The following is a 20,481-nucleotide window of genomic DNA, read 5'->3' as shown; positions in this document are numbered from 1 at the left end:
TGTCAGTGTCAAGTCTGTCGTCACTGATGGAGATGGAGAGGTCCAGGAGGGGGAGGGAGGTGTCAGAGATGGTCCAGTTAAATTTAAGGTCAGGGTGGAATGTGTTGGTGAAGTTGATGAATTGCTCAACCTCCTCGCGGGAGCACGAGTTGGCGCCAATGCAGTCATCAATGTAGTGGAGGAAGAGGTGGGGAGTGGTGCCGGTGTAATTACGGAAGATCGATTGTTCTACATAGCCAACAAAGAGACAGGCATAGCTGGGGCCCATACGTGTGCCCATAGCTACCCCTTTGGTCTGGAGGAAGTGGGAGGATTCGAAGGAGAAATTGTTAAGGGTGAGGACCAGTTCAGCCAAACTAATGAGAGCGTCGGTGGAAGGGTACTATTGGGGACGTCGGGAGAGGAAAAAACTGAGGACTTGGAGGCCCTGGTCATAGCGGATGGAGGTGTAGAGGAGTTGGATATTCATGGTGAAGATGAGGCATTGGGGGCCAGGGAAATGGAAGTCTTGGAGGAGGTAAAGGGCATGGGTAGTGTCTCGAACGTTTGTGGGGAGTTCCTGGACTAGAGGGGATAAGACATGCCGCGCTGGCCTATTACCTGCCTCCACCTGGACATCCCGCGCTGCCCTATTACCTGCCTCCACCTGGACACCCCGCACTGGCCTATTACCTGCCCTCGACCTCTTCATTTCCAACTGCTGCCCCAACCTTTCACCATCACAACGTGCAGCCCTACATTCCCTCTGCTCCAATCCCGATCTCATCATCAAGCCAGACTACTAAGACCCCTCGGAATCCTAGTAGCACATAAACCCACCAACACTCTCAAACAAAAACTAACAAACTTAAAAGACCCAGTACAACCCATGGACAAAACCAATGTCGTCTACAAAATTCCATGCAAGGACGGCACGGTGGCACAGTGGTTAGCACTGCTGCCTCACAGCGCCAGAGACCCAAGGGGTTCAGTTCCCGCCTCAGGCGACTGACTGTGTGGAGTTTGCACATTCTCCCCGTGTCTGCGGGGGTTTCCTCCGGGTGCTCCGGTTTCCTCCCACAGTCCAAAGATGTGCAGGCCAGGTGATTTGGCTATGCCCGTAGTGTTAGGTAAGAGGTAAATGTAGGGGTATGGGTGGGTTGCGCTTCGGCGGGTCGGTGTGGACTTGTTGGGCCGAAGGACCTGTTTCCACACTGTAAAGTAATCTAATAATCTAATCTCGACTGCCATAAACATTACGTAGGACAAACAGGAAGAAAGTTAGCCACCAGAATACATGAACACCAGCTAGCCACAAAAAGTCACGACCCTCTCTCCCTCGTAGCCCTACACACGGAGGGAAAAAAAACACTATTTCGACTGGGACAACACATCAATCCTGGGACAGGCTAAGCAAAGACATGCCAGAGAATTCGTAGAGGCCTGGCACTCCAACCACAGCGCCATAAACAAACACATAGATCTCGATGCCATCTATCAACCCCTCAGAAAACGAACAGGAAATGACATCACCACAAACCCCAGGAACCCCATTCAGAACAAACATATAAATAGAATGCAGGAGACAATAGCTTCACTTCACTTGGAGGTCACCACTGACGATGTTACCTAGCCAGGTAATGAAACATCTGGATATCAAACCTACAGCTCAGTGAGCAAACCTACATCCTAAACAGCAAGAATTGCCTGAAGTGTCAATGCATGTCATGCAGCCCTGACTTGGCATATAAAAAAATTGCAATTGGAGGCTTGAACCCTGCTTTGATAGGAATCTCCAAGACTATGCAAAGATACTTTATGGTTTGAGGCAAAGTTGGAACAGCAGGATAGTTAGAGGATGTTACTGAAGATTAAAAAGTTATGTTTTAAGGCAGCTTTTGAAGGTAGAAACAGCACAGGTTAGGGAAGTTTTTGGCCGTTATAGAAATGTGTTTTTTTTTAAATATGCAAGGGCTGCAGTCATACACCTTCTCCTTGACAAGAATGCATGCACAACACAGTCAAACACTTGAAGACCGATTAAAGAATAAATGAGCCAACATGCATGCAGCCAACGTTGAGTGTAGTCAAGTAAATACACAAATTAGAGGTAGGGCATGAAACTAATAGGATAACATTTTTAATGAGCCAGAAAAGTCATGATGGACCAAATGGATGCTGTATTTGATGTAGGATTCTATTATAGCCAATTTGAGCTTAATCTTCTTTCAGCATCTGTGCACCTTTGGGCAGCTGAACAATCTCTCTAACCTTGAAAAAAATAATTTATGCATATAGTCCCTTGCACTCATAAAGAAATTAAATTTGTGTTTTCTTTTTCTTTTGAAAATGTTTTCCTGTCTTTCTCTTGCATATCTTTCTCTCATTCCCATTTGCATTTATTAATCTTAATTGTTCTTCAAATATAATTTACATGTAATTTGTTTTTGCTTACTACTTCTTTACTGATCCTGGACCTCATTGAAAGTGCTTTAATTTTGTTTGATTGAGAAGTCTCCCGATTACTTGTCCTTTCCATCGACCCCACAGAGGTGTCCTTCACAGGACACTGAATTCAAATTGGCAAAGGATTACTGGGAATCATTGCCAATAAACCTGCAAAAGATCTGTGGGCAGCTGTAAGCAAGGTGAATGGTGAAAACTGAACCTTGCTAGCTCACAGCAAAATCTAAACCATTATAGACCAATACTTTTCTATAATTCTCTGAGGAGCTCCAGTTGTTAAGTGTTTATATGCAAGTTAAATGGTTAGGCCTTGAAACTTGAACTATCAGCTGCTCTCCAGTAAAATTGTTGTTACAGACTAAAAGTAGAGGATAATTCTGTTTACATGACTCAACATCATGATCTTAGTAACGTGTTTCAAATGCTACAAGATCATTATTATAATGAAGGAATTCTTAGCACTGGTTTAGTTTTTGTTACCATAATAACCGCATTCGCACTCACAGTGGTATCTTGACCTATTTGTTTTGTTGCCCCTATCCATCCATAAAGTGATTACTGAGGTGGATCAGATACTTGATTACCATCTTTCCTGCAGCAGCCAAAAGAAACCTGACCAAAATTTACAAGCAAAGGGATAAGCGACTGTACTGGCATTTAGTTGCAATTATTGCTTCACACCTTGGCAGTGTAACCCAACACAGGTGCCAAGCATCATCAAACAAACAGAGGTTTGAATGCTTTCAATGAGCACATTAGAGGCACACAGTGAAAGATGAGCTTTGTACTACAGGGTTACAAGGGTTTCTGGAAGCAGCAAGTGATTCCAAGCAGTCTACAGACCACATTACTGTCAGCAATACACTGTGTTTGATTTCTCGGTTATGAGTGGTTTGCATCTATTATATTGATTTATGTGGCCTTTCAAACTCCAGGCAGAGTCATTTTCTGAGGTTAAAAGCCCTCAGGATGCTAATGCACAGAATCCTTTGCTGTTTAAGTGCCACCAGCTGAACTGATGCAAATACCATTTCATTAGCCTTAATAACTGAGCTTAGCACCAACCAAAGCAGCTTACTTATGTGTCTAGAGTTGCAACATTAACAGGGATAACACTCTTGGTTAGATTTTCAATACACAATGAAGACACAGCAAAACAAATAATCTAAATTTCCATTAGATCTAGTGTTTGGGAGGACAGTGTTGGGCACTGTTTAGTTCATTGATTTTTGGAGGTAACTTTTTCAGTATTACGTGCATTCAGATGAGAAATGGTGTAGTTTAATTTTGCGAGTCAGCTGTTGTATGTGTTATTGATGTGGATACTCAAATTGCTGTAGAAATTTTCACATTACATAATGCACATACTCCATTTTGCAAGACAAGAATTCATGTATCATTGCAAAGCCTCCAACATAGCTACTCTCTGCAATTGTATATAGTGCTCTCACTCAGTAAGAGTTTCTCAACTTTTCAAAATCTTAACTCATAGACTCAAAGACTTTTACAGCACAGGAGACATTTGGCACTGGTCAACATAATCTGAGTACATCTAACTTTCTAGCTCTTGACTCAGACCTGGAGGCCAAGCCAAAACAAGTAAAAATTTAAATACTGCTTAAATTCAAAGTTGCTGATGGAACGACCCTCTCAGGCAGTTTATTCCAGACCCTCAAACAAAAGTTTCTCTTCCATTCTCTTAGCCTTCTACCTCTTACCTTAAATCTCTGCTCCTTGGTTATCAACCCCCTCTAATAATGGAAAAAAATGGCTTTCAATCTATCCTATCTATGCAGCTCATCATCTTATACATCTTTTTATGGTCCTCTCTTAAACTTTGCTTCTCCAAGGAGAACAAACTCAGCCTCTCCAATCTTTTCTTATTGCTCAGACCTCCCAGCTCAGACAGCATTCATGTAAGTCCTCCTGTACCCTATCCAGTACAATTGCATCCTTCATATCATGTGGTGACCATAACTGCTCACCCTACTCCTGTTGTGGCCTAATTAACATTTTATACAGTTCCAGCATAACTTCCTTGCCCTCGTATTTTAATTCGGAGCAACTTACTGCAGATGCTAGAATCTGTACTAAAAATAAATGAAATCTAAGCTTTATCAATAAAGGCAAATATCACATACACTTTCTTAATCACTTTATTTGCTAGCCCTGCTACCTTCTGATCTATGGATATACACATCAAGATCCTCTTGATGTTCAGTACTTCCCAGGGACCTAATATTCATAGTGTAATCCCTTGCCATAATAGTCCTCCTGAGTGTATTACTTTGCAGTTTCCTGGGGTCAATTCCATTTTCCACTTCTCTGCCCATCTGAGTAGTCTTTTTCTATCCTTCTCCTTACAGCTGTCCTCCTCTCTATTTGCCTCCACATCAATTTACATGATCCATGAATATCTTGATCGTACTCCCACAGGGACAAGAAATAATATTGATGCTGCAAAAAAAAAATGGTGAAGGTTGTTGTGATAAACATAGAGAGCTGAATGCATGTTGGAATGAACAAAAACAGGCAATAGTTCTGACAGTGTAGAGGAACCATCTCCAAGCTTTGTTTCCTTATTGTATTGCTGTGAAAATGATTTGCATGGTGTAACATCTGCATTGACTCAACTTTATACATGACTGATCAGCAGCTTGGGAAAAAAGGATGGATAAAATCCCATCAATGATGCTACAATGAATAAAATGGAAAAAAAAGTAACTCGCATTAGACAGTGCCTTTCATGATCCCCGTGTGTTCCAAAATGTTTTACGCCCAATGAAGAACAATATATTTGAAGTGAATTCATTGCTATACAGTTATGGGATTGCAGCACTCACTATGCCTACTCCTGACGAAGATTTCAGTATTAAGGAAAAGTTACACCACAATTTTATCTTGTTGGTCACATGATAGTCTTTAAACTGTATGTGGTGTCTGGGATATTTGTGTTGTTTGTGGGAAGCAATTGCTCTCAGTAAATAGAGTATGATATCTAGCCTATTGACTTTACCTCCATGGCTGGTGAAAAGCAGCTATTGAATTACAATGAATATGCTAAACCAGGATGAGTTACTGACAAATAATATCTTTCTATGAGCCTCTGTGCAGAAACATTATCGGTAGGAAAACAAGCTGCTGCTTCAGGCACAATGACCTTCATATGCCACATGTACCAGCCGGCTTGATTATTACCAATGGGAAAGATGAATAATGACATGCACTCCCTGCAGGTCCAGAACACTCCACTGAGAAATCAGGACTAAAAATAGACAGAGACCACCAGGCTTCAAACCAGCGATTTCCAGGTGATTCCAATTGAATGAGCCCATTATTGTTCTTACTAAAATCAATCTTGAACATTGAAGAACTATTTACAAAGAAAGACAATTAGCTATGCCTCACAGGGTTTTAAAATGTCATTTGCAACACAGTTTGCCACTCCTGCACTGAAACACCCTCTAATACACATTGCTTACAGAGAGCATCTGAGACTCACGATTAGTCTTAAGACTTGTCCCCTGATATGCTTTGAAATATAATCATGATTGACAGGCAAGATATTTATGTAGGCTGCATGGAAATTGTCAATCAGTCACTTTAATCTCAGCAGGGCAAGAACCTTCATTTTAATGCTTCCCACACTAAATAGGACTTAAATTGTGATAGTCCACTGAAGGGGGTAGAACTATTGAGTTTAGACTTTGGTAGGTTATGTAAACCTAAAATCCAAGATCCTGACATTCAACTTGCATTCATGCAGCTGTGTGCTCATCATTTTTGTCAAACCACTTCAGAAATATCTAATGGAACAGGATAGAGCTGCATGCTGCCCCTAGACTCTAATGCATGCTTCTCCTGTTTTATCTAAAATGTTGCACGAATGCAGAATTTGTAAGATAACATGAGGTACTGCTTTACGTGGTAAATAAGCAACGTATAATATATACAATGGTACTTTTAATAAAACAAAATACTCCCAACTGATATTTAGGAAGCATTATTAAAACCAGACTTATCTGATGAATAAATGATCCTATTTTAAACGGATTCCCTCATTTCACCCAATAGAGATGGTTCATTTGAGTGTCCACACTTGGCTCGAGATGCTGCTTTGACATCAATGACCAGGAATGTCAGTAAATGGCTTCACTGATATCCTACAAATTGGTTTTGCAGCTCTTAACATAACTAATTGCTCAATAGTAGAATTCAAAATAAGAGTGAACTATTTAATGTTTGTTTTTTTTCTCACTAATAATAATGCTTTTATGGTGAATGTATCACAGGCAATAGAAATGATCCTTTTTAAACGAATGATCATCTAATTACTGGGCTTTTATGAAGCTGTCTGTCACCATGTAAAATTTAAATTTTTGAGTAAAAGTGTGTTCTTTGCAGACTTGATAAAAGATGACTAAGCATCCATATTTATATTTCTTCCATTGATTTTTTTTCCTTACAGCTTCCCCTTCCATCAAGTTGTTGGTTCCTGAGCATATTGTAGTAAACCCTGGGGATTCACTTTCCATGGTGTGTGTCACGACTGGCGGAGACCCCCCTCCCACCCTAACCTGGATCAAGGCCATTGGACCTCTTCCAAAAACAAGTGTGTTAAAAGGAGGGACCTTAACGTTGCATTCAATCAATGTAGAGGAGGCCGGAGCTTACAGTTGTCTCGCTAACAACAATGTGGGCAACCCTGCCAAAAAGTCGAGTACAATCACTGTAAGAGGTAAGGAAGCTTTATGTCTCAAGATATGTCTGTTTCAAGATAATCATGCTATTATGGTGCTGAGAGCATTTTATCTTATGTAGGTTAGCTTAATTCAATTGGGACAGTAAGCAGTACTGCAATTGGTGCTACTGCCCATGCTCTATGGAGGAACATGTTGTCTTGAGCCCCTGTTTCTGATTGCCATGAAGCAATTCCTGCTGATGGTGCACTGTTTGAGCAGACAATGTGGACAGGGACAGGCACAGGCACCCAGAAGCCCATAGATACTGGTTGTTTCGATTCAAGCAGGAAGAATGACGAGTTGCAACTCTATCTCAGCAGAGCAACTGAATGGAGGAGCGAGAAAAAGATGAAAGCTAATTGGGAACACCAAAGGATTATTTTGTCAATTATTGATTTGTTGCCCTTTGTTGGAAATTCTACTGCAATAACCAGAGCCCTCACCCATTCAATATACAATAACTAGCTTCAGCACACTAGGAGGTAAAACTTTGAATTTGTATATCATAAGGGGTCCAATTTGAATTCTGATTGACAATTTGAGTTTATATTGTGCATAGCCCTCTTTACATGGAATCCTCAATGAAGAGAAACTATTGGTAATTGAAGTGACTTGATATCATTCAACATGAGTTGTTATATAAACAGTCCATGTTAATACAGTGCTGTGAATCTATCTTTGCAGGTGTCCAGTGCTCAGAATTAAAACATACGCTAGATGAGAAATGTTCAATATTTTTATTGCGATGATGTTGAACACAAATTGCTCTGTAAACCAGTTACATTGAAGTCTACAAACTGGAAGACAAGTACACTGAAAGATACATGAAGTTAGTGCTCCAAATAGTTGGCAGGGACGGATGCAGAATTTGTAAGATAACATGAGGTACTGCTTTAAGTGGTAAATAAGCAACGAATAATATACACAATGGTACTTTTAATAAAACAAAATACTCCTAACTGATATTTAGGAAGCATTATTAAAACCAGACTTATCTGATGAATAAATGATCCTATTTTGAAATGTTGAAATGCAGCATTTGACTCCTAACACGTAATGTGGTGGTAGTCTTTAGATAGCTGATTTTAGGGACCCTTTTAAACATAACATACTGGATAAGGACATGATAAGAAAGTTCATTTTCTGAAGAAATCCATATATTTAAGAAAGTCTTGTTCATTAGAATATCTGGTGCTTAAACAGCAGAAATAGAATAGATGAAGTCCAGGGTGACAATGAGAGATCCAGGACACTGGCTTGTTAGACAGAATGAACTCAAATGTGTGCTCTTTATTATAGGTTTTTATTTTTGGCACAAGGTGAAGATGAATCCTGCAATAAACACTGGTGATCTAAAATCCACAATAGGTACCCTCCTATGCATCATTACTACCATTAGATTATATATTTACTGTGGGCTTTGCTGCTTTCCATTTTGTTGCATTAATGGAGGGATTTTACTTGTTACATTTGTTATATAGTTTCATTCTCAATGATTATCAGTTGCAGTGCTGCTGTGTCATTTTAATAAAAGTTTATTTTTAATATTTTTTGCATGTAATAAATATTGATATGGAATGTATTATGCAGTTTCTATGGCTCCCCTTCTGCTGAATAGGGTTTGAGTAGTTCTGTGAGCTGCTCTTGAGCTCCTTCTAGAGGGATACATTTTATTGGCTATTTGATCTATGGTCTCGAATGCTGTCGTGATCTCCCTACATAAATCATCGTCTGGTGTGTTAGGTACTGTACCAGACGGTAAAGTTCCTTCTGTTGAATGATCATTGCTTAGCCCTTAACTGACCATCTGAATTTTGTAATGCGGATTGCTCTCTTTGATTGCTCAGTCACTCTCATTATATTTTAGAAACCGGAAGAAAGTGACCAATACAATGAAAATGTAATAGTTCAGAGACTCTAAATAACAATTGGAGTTAAAATTATTTGTAACTTCATTCATGTGCTTGTGTATCTTCTAAGGTGTCACTTGGGAAAAAAAGACTTACAAACGTTCATAAATTAATTCTAACACTTGGTCAAGGCTGGCTGTTACAATACAGTATTCCTCATTACAGTCTCTCCCTATGTTAATGATGGAGAATGTGCTTGGCCCACTTTCTCCCAGTCCTAACTGTAGATCTTCATTTCCTTTATAATTTTTTCCATCCCTCAGACTCAAACAAGGCTCTCATCTGTGGCAACCTTCAAGTGTTCTTTTATTTCCCTGCCATTTCACCTGCTTCTGATCTAAATGAAACTTCACTATTAAAAAGAAAGTGTGTCTGAACATTCTATATTCTGCTTGCTTGAGGTTTCTAATCAGTGGCCTTCATCACAAGATTTGAAAGAGGTTCCCTGTAAAATTTTAATGTAGTTTGCAACCATGTTTTTCATCTACAATACCATTAGATTTTGTTAGCCCACTCAGTCAAAGACTGCATGTCGTTGGGAAAAGGCCTGTCAGAGACTTTCCAGGCTGCTTAGCACATGGAAGCCTGGGTAAGAATATTTTATGTGGTGGGAGTCAGGAGAGACTGATTACCGAAGTGTTGATGATGGAAGGCAGAAAGAGATTGTAACGTAACGGGACAAAATCAGGGACAGAAAAAGGTTAAAATGGCAATAGGATAATTATAACCTACAACTTCTGTTTGCAATTATTGGCAGTACAGCTATGATTTCGAATTGTTTGTGTTTGGAAGGCTAGATTGCCTAGTCAAGGGTGAGGTTCTGTTCCTTGAGACTACATTGAGATTCATTGCAACAGTGCAAAAGGCCAAGGCATTGATTTCAGAATGGGACTGGGACTGAAATTTAAAATGACAGGCAATTGGAAGCTCAGGATGAAGCTTGTAGATAGAATAGAACTTTTCTCAAAGTAATCACTCAAGCAGTGTTTGACATCCCTTGTGTAAAAGAGACCAATCATAACTGTGAATACTGTATTCTGACTTGGAATAAAGTACAAGTAAATGATTGTTTCATTTGGAAGGAGTGCATGAGGCTCTGGAGAGTGAGAAAAGTGGACATCAAAAGGGTTGCATTTCATTGGAATGCAGGAAGTAGGAGCAGGAGTTGGCCATTTAACCCATCGAGCCTGCTCTGCCATTCAAGCAGATCTTTGATGATAGTCCATCTTGATAGATTAATACTTATGATCCCCACGTTTATTGATGGTCTTTCCTGTGTTTTCATGATAAAGTACAAAGGGAAGGCAAGAGAGTGATTGAGGAATAGATCAGGCTGTTGCCGAGGGAAAGGTCCCTTTCAAATTCTTTAGAGAAAAATGTAATTGGTGGTTCCATCATACTGGAGAGGGTGGATCTAACAATGGGTTATTTGTTCAATGTGGAAGTAAATGAGGTAGAAAGTAAGGATTTGGTTTTGGGAGAGAATATAGTCCTACTAACTTCTCACATCAGTCCTGCCATCCCAGGAATCAGTCTGGTAAACCATTGTTGCACTGCTACATCTTAATGCTTTACAATACACTGACAGTGGTCTCACCAAGGTCCTGTACATTGACAGCAAGACATCCCTGCTCCCATAATTGAGCCTCTTGCTATGAAGGCCAACATACTATTTTCCTGCTTCTCCACCTGCATGCTTACTTTCAGTAAATGAAGTATAAGGACACCCACGTCTCGATGTACCATCCAACCTATCACCATTCGGATCATAATCTGCCTTCCTGTTTTTGCTAGTAAAAGTGAATAAACTCACATTTATCTACATTAACTTAATCTCCAATGCATTTGCTCACTCATTCAACTTGTCCAAATCAGTCTGAGGCATCTCTGCAACCTCCTCACAGTTCACCCACTGTGTCACCTGTAAACCTGGCGTTATTATATTTACTTCCTTTATCTAAATCATTAATGCATATTACAAATTACTGGGGTCCAAGTGCTGATCTGTGCAGTACCTACTAATCACTGACTGCCACTTTATTCCTACTGTTTGTTTCCTGTCTGTCAACCAATTCTCTGTTCAGGTTAGTACATTACCCCCAATCCCATGAGCTTTAATTTTATTTACGTGGGAACATATGAAAGCCTTCTGAAACTCCAAGTAACTCACACCCACTGACTTTCTTTTATCAATTGTGTTCATTGCATCCTCAAAATTCCAGCAGATTTGTCAATCATGGTTTCCCTTTCATGTGTCCATGCTGACTCTGTCTGGCCTTGTCATTGTTCTCCAAGTGTTTGGTTATTAAATCAATTACAATGGATTCTAATACATTCTCCGCTATTGATGTCAGGCTAATCAGTCTATAATTGCATTTTCCTTCTGTCCTTTTTTTTTTAAGTAATGGGGTTACGTGAGCTACCCTACAACGGAACTGTTCCAGAGTTTGGAGAATCTTGCAAGATGGCCACTCAGTTTGTAGGTTCCTTGCAATCTTATTTTTGTATTCTATTTTATCCCTCTTAATCAATCCGTTTGCCTCACTTTGCTGAAATTGAAACTACTCCCTGTCCTCAGGTCTGTTTTTCTTTGGCCAATTTGTAAGCCTCTTCCTTGGATCTAATCCTATCCTAAGTTTCTTTTGTTTGCCATGACCACCTTCAATGTTTTATTTTTGCGCCAGACAGCAATGAATAATTGTTGCAGTTAATCCAGCTGCCCCTCAAATGTTTATCATTACCTATCCACTGTCATCTTTTTCAGGTATGTTCCCCAATGTCTCTCAGGCAGCTCATGCCGAATACCATTGTATTTAATTTATTTTATTTATTTATTGTCACGTATATCGAAGTACAATGAAAAGCTTCATTTACGAGCTGTACAGGCAGATCATAGTAAGAAAGGATGTGCAGATCAGAAAGACTTAGACAGAGGCCTGCCTACAAGTTACATTGCACAGAGAGTGCAGTTGGCAAGATCAGCATTAGCAAGGTTAGCATTGTAATTTGAAACTTTATTGCTGGAACAGCACAGCAGGTCAGGCAGCATCCAGGGAACAGGAGATTCGACGTTTCGGGCACAGGCCCTTCTCCTGTTCCCTGGATGCTGCCTGACCTGCTGTGCTGTTCCAGCAATAAAGTTTCAACTTTGATCTCCAGCATCTGCAGACCTCACTTTCTCCTAGCATTGTAATTTCCCATATTTAAGGGAGTCAGTTAGCTGGTTAGCTGGATGGCTGGTTTGTACTGCAAACTGACGCAGCAGCCAGTGTTGAATTCCCACACCAGCTGAAGTTACTATGAAGGTTTTGGCTTCTCCACATCAACCCTTGTCAGCCATCTCTCTCATGAAAGATCAGTCCTCTGTGACTATGGCAACTTCACATCTTATTTAAATTCAGGAACGGAGTCTCAGAGTCAACCACATGACAATTTAGTTGAATGAAGAATTCTATCTTCTTATAGTCCCAAGGGATGTTGCACAGCTAGGTTTCCAATTGTTCCTTCATCAGAAATCGTGAAAGAGGCTGGGGAAGGTCAGAACCAGAGATGAAGCCTGAGAAGGTGAGAGAAGGGTGTAAATTGAAAGGAATGCTAGTGAAAGAGAAATGTTAGCTGTGAATGTGCCAAAGATGGAAAAGCATTATCATTCAGGTTGCGAATAACTTGACCACGGTTTACATCCACATTGGACAGGCATCACAAAAATCTGTGAGGATCACAATCTCACACAAAGTTGTATTGAGCAGTTTCAGTGGGAACGTTTTCTAGTCCTATGGATATTTTGTAGCCGTACATCAAAAGTAGAATGAACATCCTTGATTTCTAGTTTCATCTGGTTAGTGGAGCTCCAACTTAATGGATTCCTCCCACACAATGCTATAAATAAAATTACAATGAGTTGGTGCTGTTAATGAAACATGCTTACCTCTGGAAAAACCCTGTGCAATTGTGGGAATTTAAATAAACTTGATAAAAAACATGTTGGCCTTCTTAGCAGGTGCACTGTAAGCTGACATCTGGCAGCTCTGGTTTTGTCCTGTGGTTAAGGATCCACAATCCTGCAAAGCTCAGTGTTGGTGACTCTAATCAGCCACTCAGTACTTTTAGGTCACCTCTCCTATCTGAGAGAGGGAAAGATGTGAACGAGCAAAGAGTGGAGGGAGGAAAACGAGATTGTCTCCTCATTACTTCAATGTAAAGTCGTAGGCCAAGAAGAAGAGTGGGATTCGGAAGGAGGAGAATGTGGAAAATGTGTGGAAGAGCATGGAATAACTGAAAAGTGTAAAAAGAAACATTCAGAGAATGAGCAAAAGTGGAACGGAGGAAAATAAAAAATAGCAGAGAAATATGGTGAAATGAATTAGAATGGCTGAAGTGAGAGTAGAAAGCAGGAGAAACAGATGTGATGGAAATTGGTGGAAGATATAAATGTATTCTTAAGGTTTGCAAGCATTCCAAATGAGCTTCAGAGTTGCACATAAGGCTTACTCATCATTCTGTATGAGTAAAATGTCAATCTCATCAAATACTGTCTGCTCATTAATTGTGCTTCAAAGATTCAGCTTGTGCTGTACAGCATTCTCTGGTGGGAGTTTATGATCAGTTGCCATGACTGCTAGTGTAGAAGGTGGAACAGACTAATGGTGATTGGGAAATTGGAGAGAAAGCATGTACCAGATTTATACCCATTGGCATGCACATGACCTTCCAGTCATCTAAATTTCAATAGTTTAATTTAAATGTTAGAATGCATTTAAATAGATTTAAATGAAACTGCAGAATTTTATTCAGTTTAAGATGGGGTCATGATGTGAATTGATCTGAAGTGGGTATAAAGGGAAGCTTCATGTCTGATGGATCTCTTAAAGGAATTATAATTGATTTTTTTTTTGCAACTGTTTCCCATGCACGTTTCCTACAGGCTTTGGTTTCTTTTGTTTTGTGTGGGCTTCACATTTTTATTTAATTCTATTTGGTGAGAACAGCAGAGTTTTTTTTATGTTAAAGTTTAAATTAAGCAAACTGTTTTACTGGAGACCTGAGTGTAATTTAAACATTTGCAAATGTTTAGCTCAGCAAACGAACTATGGTTGCAAGAAAGGTACATTCAATGACTCTGCACATTGCTTCGGAGGAAACAAGTTTGCACATTAGTTAGTTACTTTTAATTGTCTTTTTAAACAACACATTCTTGCACTCCTTTTTAAAATGGCCTCCAGACGCAAAGTGGTCATTCCCAATCAATGCTAATTGCTCTCCCCATAAACTAAATAATAATGTGCTTCTGGCTTGTCTCGGTAATTGAGGAAAAATACCTCATAACCATTGTATCTGAACAACCCTTTTATCCTAAAGTGTGACTGGAGAGATGTAAAAAGAGAGAAAGCTCACAATAGAGTTAAGTTTTAAAAGAAAGAATATTTGATGCTTTAGGTAAAGCCAGACATGCTAGAGGAATGGTAGAAGACCAATTGTTTGAATAAGAAAAACCAATTGATAAAGAAAGCATGACATACCACTTATTTCATATCATTCTTTGAAGGTAACTGGTATTTTGTGCCGTTTGAAATCGATGAGGCTGGTTACGATAGTTGCTCTCTATTTCACTTATAAAATAAGATAGTGTATTAATTCTTCTCAAACCTTATCCCCACAAGTGCTAATTTACTATTGGTGGAGATATTAAAGGTGTACTAAAATCTCAAAATATTCAGATCTCAAAAAATGACTTTTTTTTTCATTCCTAGATGCATAATTATACAAAAACATATAAAACCATATGAGGCATGTTGCAATATTATTGGAGCAACTATTGTTAGTAAAAAAGAAATAATTTTAGTTTACACAATTATTAGTTCTTTTATAACATTTCTGTAAAGTTAGACTCAGCTTAGAAAGGTTAACACTTGAGGCTACATGCAATAAACTTTCTCAACTTTGGACTAGTTTCCTAGCTTTTGTCTCACAATTACTGACATAGTTTATATACTTTGAAGATGCACAATAGAATTATTGGAGTTTTTATTTATTTTTTCCTGGGATGTGAGCATTACTGGTATTTCCAGCATTTGTTGCCTATCCCTAATTGCTCTTGAACTGAGTGATTTCCCAGGCTACTTTGGAGGATGCATAATTGTCAACCATTACCATGAATCTGAAAGTCATGTGGTGGCCAGACCAGAAAAGGATGACAGATGTCCTTCTCTTAGTGAACAAGGTGAGTTTTCCCAACAGCAGATAATAATTTCCATGCTCATCAATACAGACATTAGCTTTCAATTCTAGATTTTTTTTATTAATTAAGTTAAATTCCACCATCTGCACAGTCAAATTTGAAGCCATGTCATTGGAGCCACTAGAATACCAATCCAGCAAAATTACTCTGACACCACCATCTCCTAATAATAAAAATTAACGAGAACCAAAATACTTTTTGTCTACATTTTGTACAACTCTATCTGGTGGTAATTTATTAGCTGGCTAGAGGAATAAAATAACAATCATATATTATTCAATGAGGTCACCTTTCAAATGTCATGAAAAATTATCTGACAGATATGGATGGCACAGTGGTTAGCACAGCTGCCTCACAGCGCCAGAGACCTGGGTTTAATTCCCGCCTCGGTCAACTGTCTGTGTGGAGTTTGCACATTCTCCCTGTGTCTGGGTGCTCCGGTTTCCTCCCACAGTCCAAAGATGTGCAGGTTAGGTGAATTGCCCATGCTAAATTGCCCATGCTAAATTGCCCATAGTGTCAGGTGGATTAGTCTGGGGTAAATATAGGGGTGTGGGTTTCTCTTCGGAGGGTCGGTGTGGACTTGTTGGGCCGAAGGGTCTGTTTCCACACTGTAGGTAATCTAATCAGATACAGAAAATATGTTTTACATTGCCACAGTGAGTAATTAGGTTTCTTTCTGAAAAGAAAATTCTGAATATCTGTTGTGGGAATGCACATGCATTTGAACATAAGAATAATAGACTGTTGGAGCCTTTAGATAATGAAAGATTCTGACAAATTAATTTGGGAATCAGCTTTCAGGGGATGTATCAATGAGAGAGAATTTCCAAGAAATTCAAAGAGATATCATTAAAAATGTTAAACTTGTGAGCTCCTCAGTCTTCAGTTCTGATGGTTTACATTTAAATTAAAATGACTCTGGTTTGAGGAAGTTTGCATATATATTAAGTTCACATTGAAATTGGGTCAAGAAATAGAGCTGTGGTTTTCACGATCAACTAGTAAGGTGGAGATCATTTTGAAAAATATTTGAAGGAGGAGGAGAATATATTTCACAGATATTGATTTTAGCAAACCTATTTAATGCAAATATTCAAGCAGCAATCTTTGGATGAGACACACAAGTAAATGTGATGTTGCAGAAATCTGAAATTATAAATTTCTTATAGTACACTAGGATGTCCACTTGGATTGTTCCACCAGAAATATCTCACTTTTTTTTCCAGTGAGTCTAATTACATTGACTAAATTTGATACTTGAAGAAAGTGAGGACTTCAGATGGTGGAGATCAGAGTCGAGAGTAGGGTGTTGGTAAAGCACAGCAGGTCAGGCAGCATCCGAGGAGCAGGAGAATCAACATTTTGGGCATAAGCCCTTCATCAAGAATAGCTTATGCCCAAAATGTCAATTCTCCTGCTTCTCGGATGCTGCCTGACTTGCTGTTCTTTTCCAGCATCCCACTCTAAATCTATAGAAATTAAAGAAGGTTTGGAAACATACACTGATTCAGATTTGATTTCCACTGACTCAAAGGGAAGCTTTGACATCTGGTCTGTTTGAAGTAAATTTTAGTTGAATAGACACCACCTGTAACAAATAAGAAATTTGAACATGCTTGCTGAGCTAACATTTACTGTTGATGATTTACTCTTTCTTTTATTCCATTATTTCATTCTTCCTATACTTGCAGTCTTCTTGTCAGGTTTTGAATTTGACCTTTCAAAGTATATATGTGGATTAAAATTATGGCTATCTCTTTCCCCCATAAAAACCTAGACTGAATCAAGCCCAAATCCCTTTGGCCTTAACAATGCGAATGCTTGCTATCTGAGAACTAAAAAGGGCAATATGCTGTAAAATGTGAATGTGAATGACATACCTCTGAGGTATGTTACAGTGCTGCAAATAAAAATGGTCTATTTTACTGACAGTGTCCCCAGACTCCACAATCTATAGCTGGAACATGGAACAACAACATTAGAATCACATGACCAAAAGGAAGCCAAATCTATTAGATATATACATTAAAAATATGAGCAGATACAGTCATTCACAGGCCTTATTAACCATTTAATAAGATTATGGTTGATCTTCAACCCCTACACTGACATAGAATCTTAGAATCCCTATCGTGTGGAAACAGGCCCTTCAGCCCAACAAGTCCACACCGACTCTCTGAAGAGTAACCCACCCAGGCCCATTTTCTTCCCCCAACCCATTTTCCAATATTTACCCCTGATTAATGCACCTAACCTACACATCCCTGAACACTATGAGCAATTCAGCATGGACAATTTACCTACTTTGTGCAATTTTGGATTGTGAGAAGAAACCAGTGCACCCAGAGGAAACCCACACAGACTTAGGGAGAATGTACAAACTCTACACTGACAGTCGCCCGAGGCTGGAATCGAAACCAGGTCTCTGGAGGCAACAGTGCTAGCCACTGAGCCACCATGCTGCCCTTGATCCTACTCTCTGGTTTTTCTTTTTCCTTTATCTTTTTGAATTCACTCTAATCTTTTTAACCAATGCTGTCTTGTTCCCCCTTTTCAGACTCCTGACCACCTCCTTCAGTAAGCTCCTGTATCCCCTTTATATCTCCAGGGGTTCCCTTGATCTCAACTGCCTGTACCTGAGTCATACCTCCTTCCTTTTACTTGAGATAATTTTCCAAAATTTTCTAGATTCTGGGGCAGTTCCAGCAGATCGGAAAACAACAAATATGTTTAAAAAAAGGAGACAAAATCCCTTCCCATATATGGAGCAGGTGAATGGTCTCTCCCTAGTATGACTGCTAAAGATTTCCAGCTGGAATGGATAATAGTATTCTTTCTCACAATCCTCATATTTCCACGGTTTCTCCATGGTGCTGAGGCAAACAGGATTGTTTGGATGGATTTCCAGTTACTACGGATAACTGAAACCTACACTGCATTCATCACATTTCCTGCATTTCTCATCAGCACTGGAACTGATGCGACAACACCAGTGGATTACAAGCCATGATCGATAATTAACTCCTTTACAACAATTCCGTTTTCATAATGTTTCCATGGGGCAGGTATCCTTGTGTCTTTCTGGTTGCATGATTAATTGAAGACTTGTCCTCATACAAAACAAATCTGTGGCTTAATTGTTCCTGGGAAATGTGCCATGTTTTTTTAGACTTTCAAAAACAATGAAATCTCTCTCCAGTCACCACACTAACATGGACTTTTGTGTATCTCAGTACGTTTTCGAGTCACACTGATATTTGAAATATTTGTCCACAGACCGAATACACATCTTTCCTTCCACTTGAAAAGGCCAGTGATATTCAGATCATCACAGATTAAGTAACTATCAGTTCTGAGCGTGAAGTTCAATTTGAATTTCTCAATTCCAAATCCACTCTTTCAGTACCCTTTCTCCTTTCATAGTTAAATGCCAATCATATTCAGATGCTGGTGATTCTGCTGACTGTAAAAACTTGTTTTTGAGATCCCGGTCTCAATTATTCCCAATTAATATGACATCTCATCACTTATAGGGTCATAGTGTCATACAGCATGGAAACAGACCCTTTGGTCCAACCAGTCCACGCCGACCATGTTCCCATACTAAACCAGGCCCACCTGCCAGCATTTGGCCCATTATCTCTCCAAACCATTCCTATTCGTGTGCTTATCCAAATGCCTTTTACATGTTGGAACTGTACCTGCATCCACCATTTCTCTGACAGTTCATTCCACACACTAACCATTCTCTGTGTAAAAAAAGTTGCCTGTCCTGTCCTTTTTAAATCTTTCTCCTCCCACCTTTAATATATGCCCCCACCCAGTTTGAAATTCCCTTAGCTTAGGGAAAAGACCCTTGACATTCACCTTATCTATGCCCCTTATGATTTTATTAACCTCTATAAGGTCTCCACTCAACCTCCTATGCTCTAGTGGAATAAATCTGAACTTATCCAGCTTCTCCTTATAACTCAAATCCTCCATTCCAGGCAACATCATGGTAAACCTTTCCTGAACGCTCTCTCCAGTTTAATAATATCCTTCCTGTAACAGAGAGACCAGAACTGTACACAATACTCCGAGAGGCTTCACCAACCTCTTAATCAACCTCAACATGACGTCCCATCTCCAATACTCAAAGTTTTGAGCAACAAAGGCTAAACACCTTCCTAACCACTCTACCTGTATCACAAATTTCAAAAACTCATGTACCTGAACCCATTTGTCTGTCTCTTCTACAACACCACCCAGGGCCCTACCATTAATTTTATAAGTCCTGCCCTTGTTTGTTTTACCAAAATGCAATACCTTGTATTTATTCAAATTAAACTCCATCTTTCACTCCTCAGCCCATTGACACAATTGATCAAGATCTCTTCTTCACTGTCCACTATACCATGAGTTTGGGTGTCATCTGCAAACTTACTAACCATGCTTCCTTTATTCTCATCCAAATCATTTATATAAATGACAAACAAAAATGGACCAGGACCAGGACAAATCCCTGTGGAGCATCGCTAGTCAAAGTCCTCCAGCCCAAAAACAAGCCTCCACCACCATCCTCTGTCTCTTCTCTGTAAAGCCAATTTTGAATCCAATTGGCAAGCTCACCCTGAATCCCATGTGATCTAGTGTCAAAAACCCCATTACTCTCTTTCTTGAATATATTGAATGACTGAACATCCACGGCTCCTTGGGATAGAATATTCAAAAGATTCACAAAGAACTGAGCACAGAACCTTTGCTTTGTCTGAACTCCTAAAAAGTCGATGTCTTATCACATGACTCTGTATAGTTCTATATCCCCAGCCAAGACCAACATCCTCAGCACCCACCCTTTCAGACTCCGTAAGAGGTCTATACAGAGGAATTATCTGAACGAAATGGGCGGGCACTATTTCGTTTGGGTAATTGATTATTCGGTTAATTGATTTCCTCTGGGGCTCGGAGATTTCTGTGACGTCTGCTCCCTGTTCAGGAGACTAGGCAGCAGCACACCACGCATGAGCCGCGCTCCCCTGCCTGCCTACAACCCCATCCGCCCCCCAACCCCATCCGCCCTCACCCTGCCCGCCCTCCAAACCCTGACCCCCCCCCCCCCCACCCCCCCCCCCCCCCCCCCCCCCCCCCCCCCCCCCCCCAC

General features: G+C 39.8%; 1 protein-coding gene across 9 annotated transcripts in view; it reads left to right on the top strand.

Moving 5' to 3' along the window:
• mdga2a (MAM domain containing glycosylphosphatidylinositol anchor 2a) overlaps positions 1–20,481 on the top strand; it is a 932,327-nt gene that overhangs the window by 372,964 nt on the left and 538,882 nt on the right. For 8 of the 9 annotated variants that reach the window (XM_043697346.1, XM_043697340.1, XM_043697341.1 and 5 more), the window contains exons 6-7: positions 5,682–5,756; positions 6,914–7,183. In XM_043697346.1, the coding sequence (XP_043553281.1) occupies positions 5,682–5,756; positions 6,914–7,183 (345 nt within the window). The remainder of the gene's footprint in view (positions 1–5,681; positions 5,757–6,913; positions 7,184–20,481) is intronic. The other variant, XM_043697342.1, reaches the window with a different exon arrangement.

Source organism: Chiloscyllium plagiosum, chromosome 10, assembly GCF_004010195.1.
Source record: "Chiloscyllium plagiosum isolate BGI_BamShark_2017 chromosome 10, ASM401019v2, whole genome shotgun sequence".
Lineage (NCBI taxonomy): Eukaryota > Metazoa > Chordata > Chondrichthyes > Orectolobiformes > Hemiscylliidae > Chiloscyllium > Chiloscyllium plagiosum.
The sequence above is the reverse complement of the archived record's forward strand: the minus strand, read 5'-3'. Positions and strand labels throughout refer to the sequence as shown.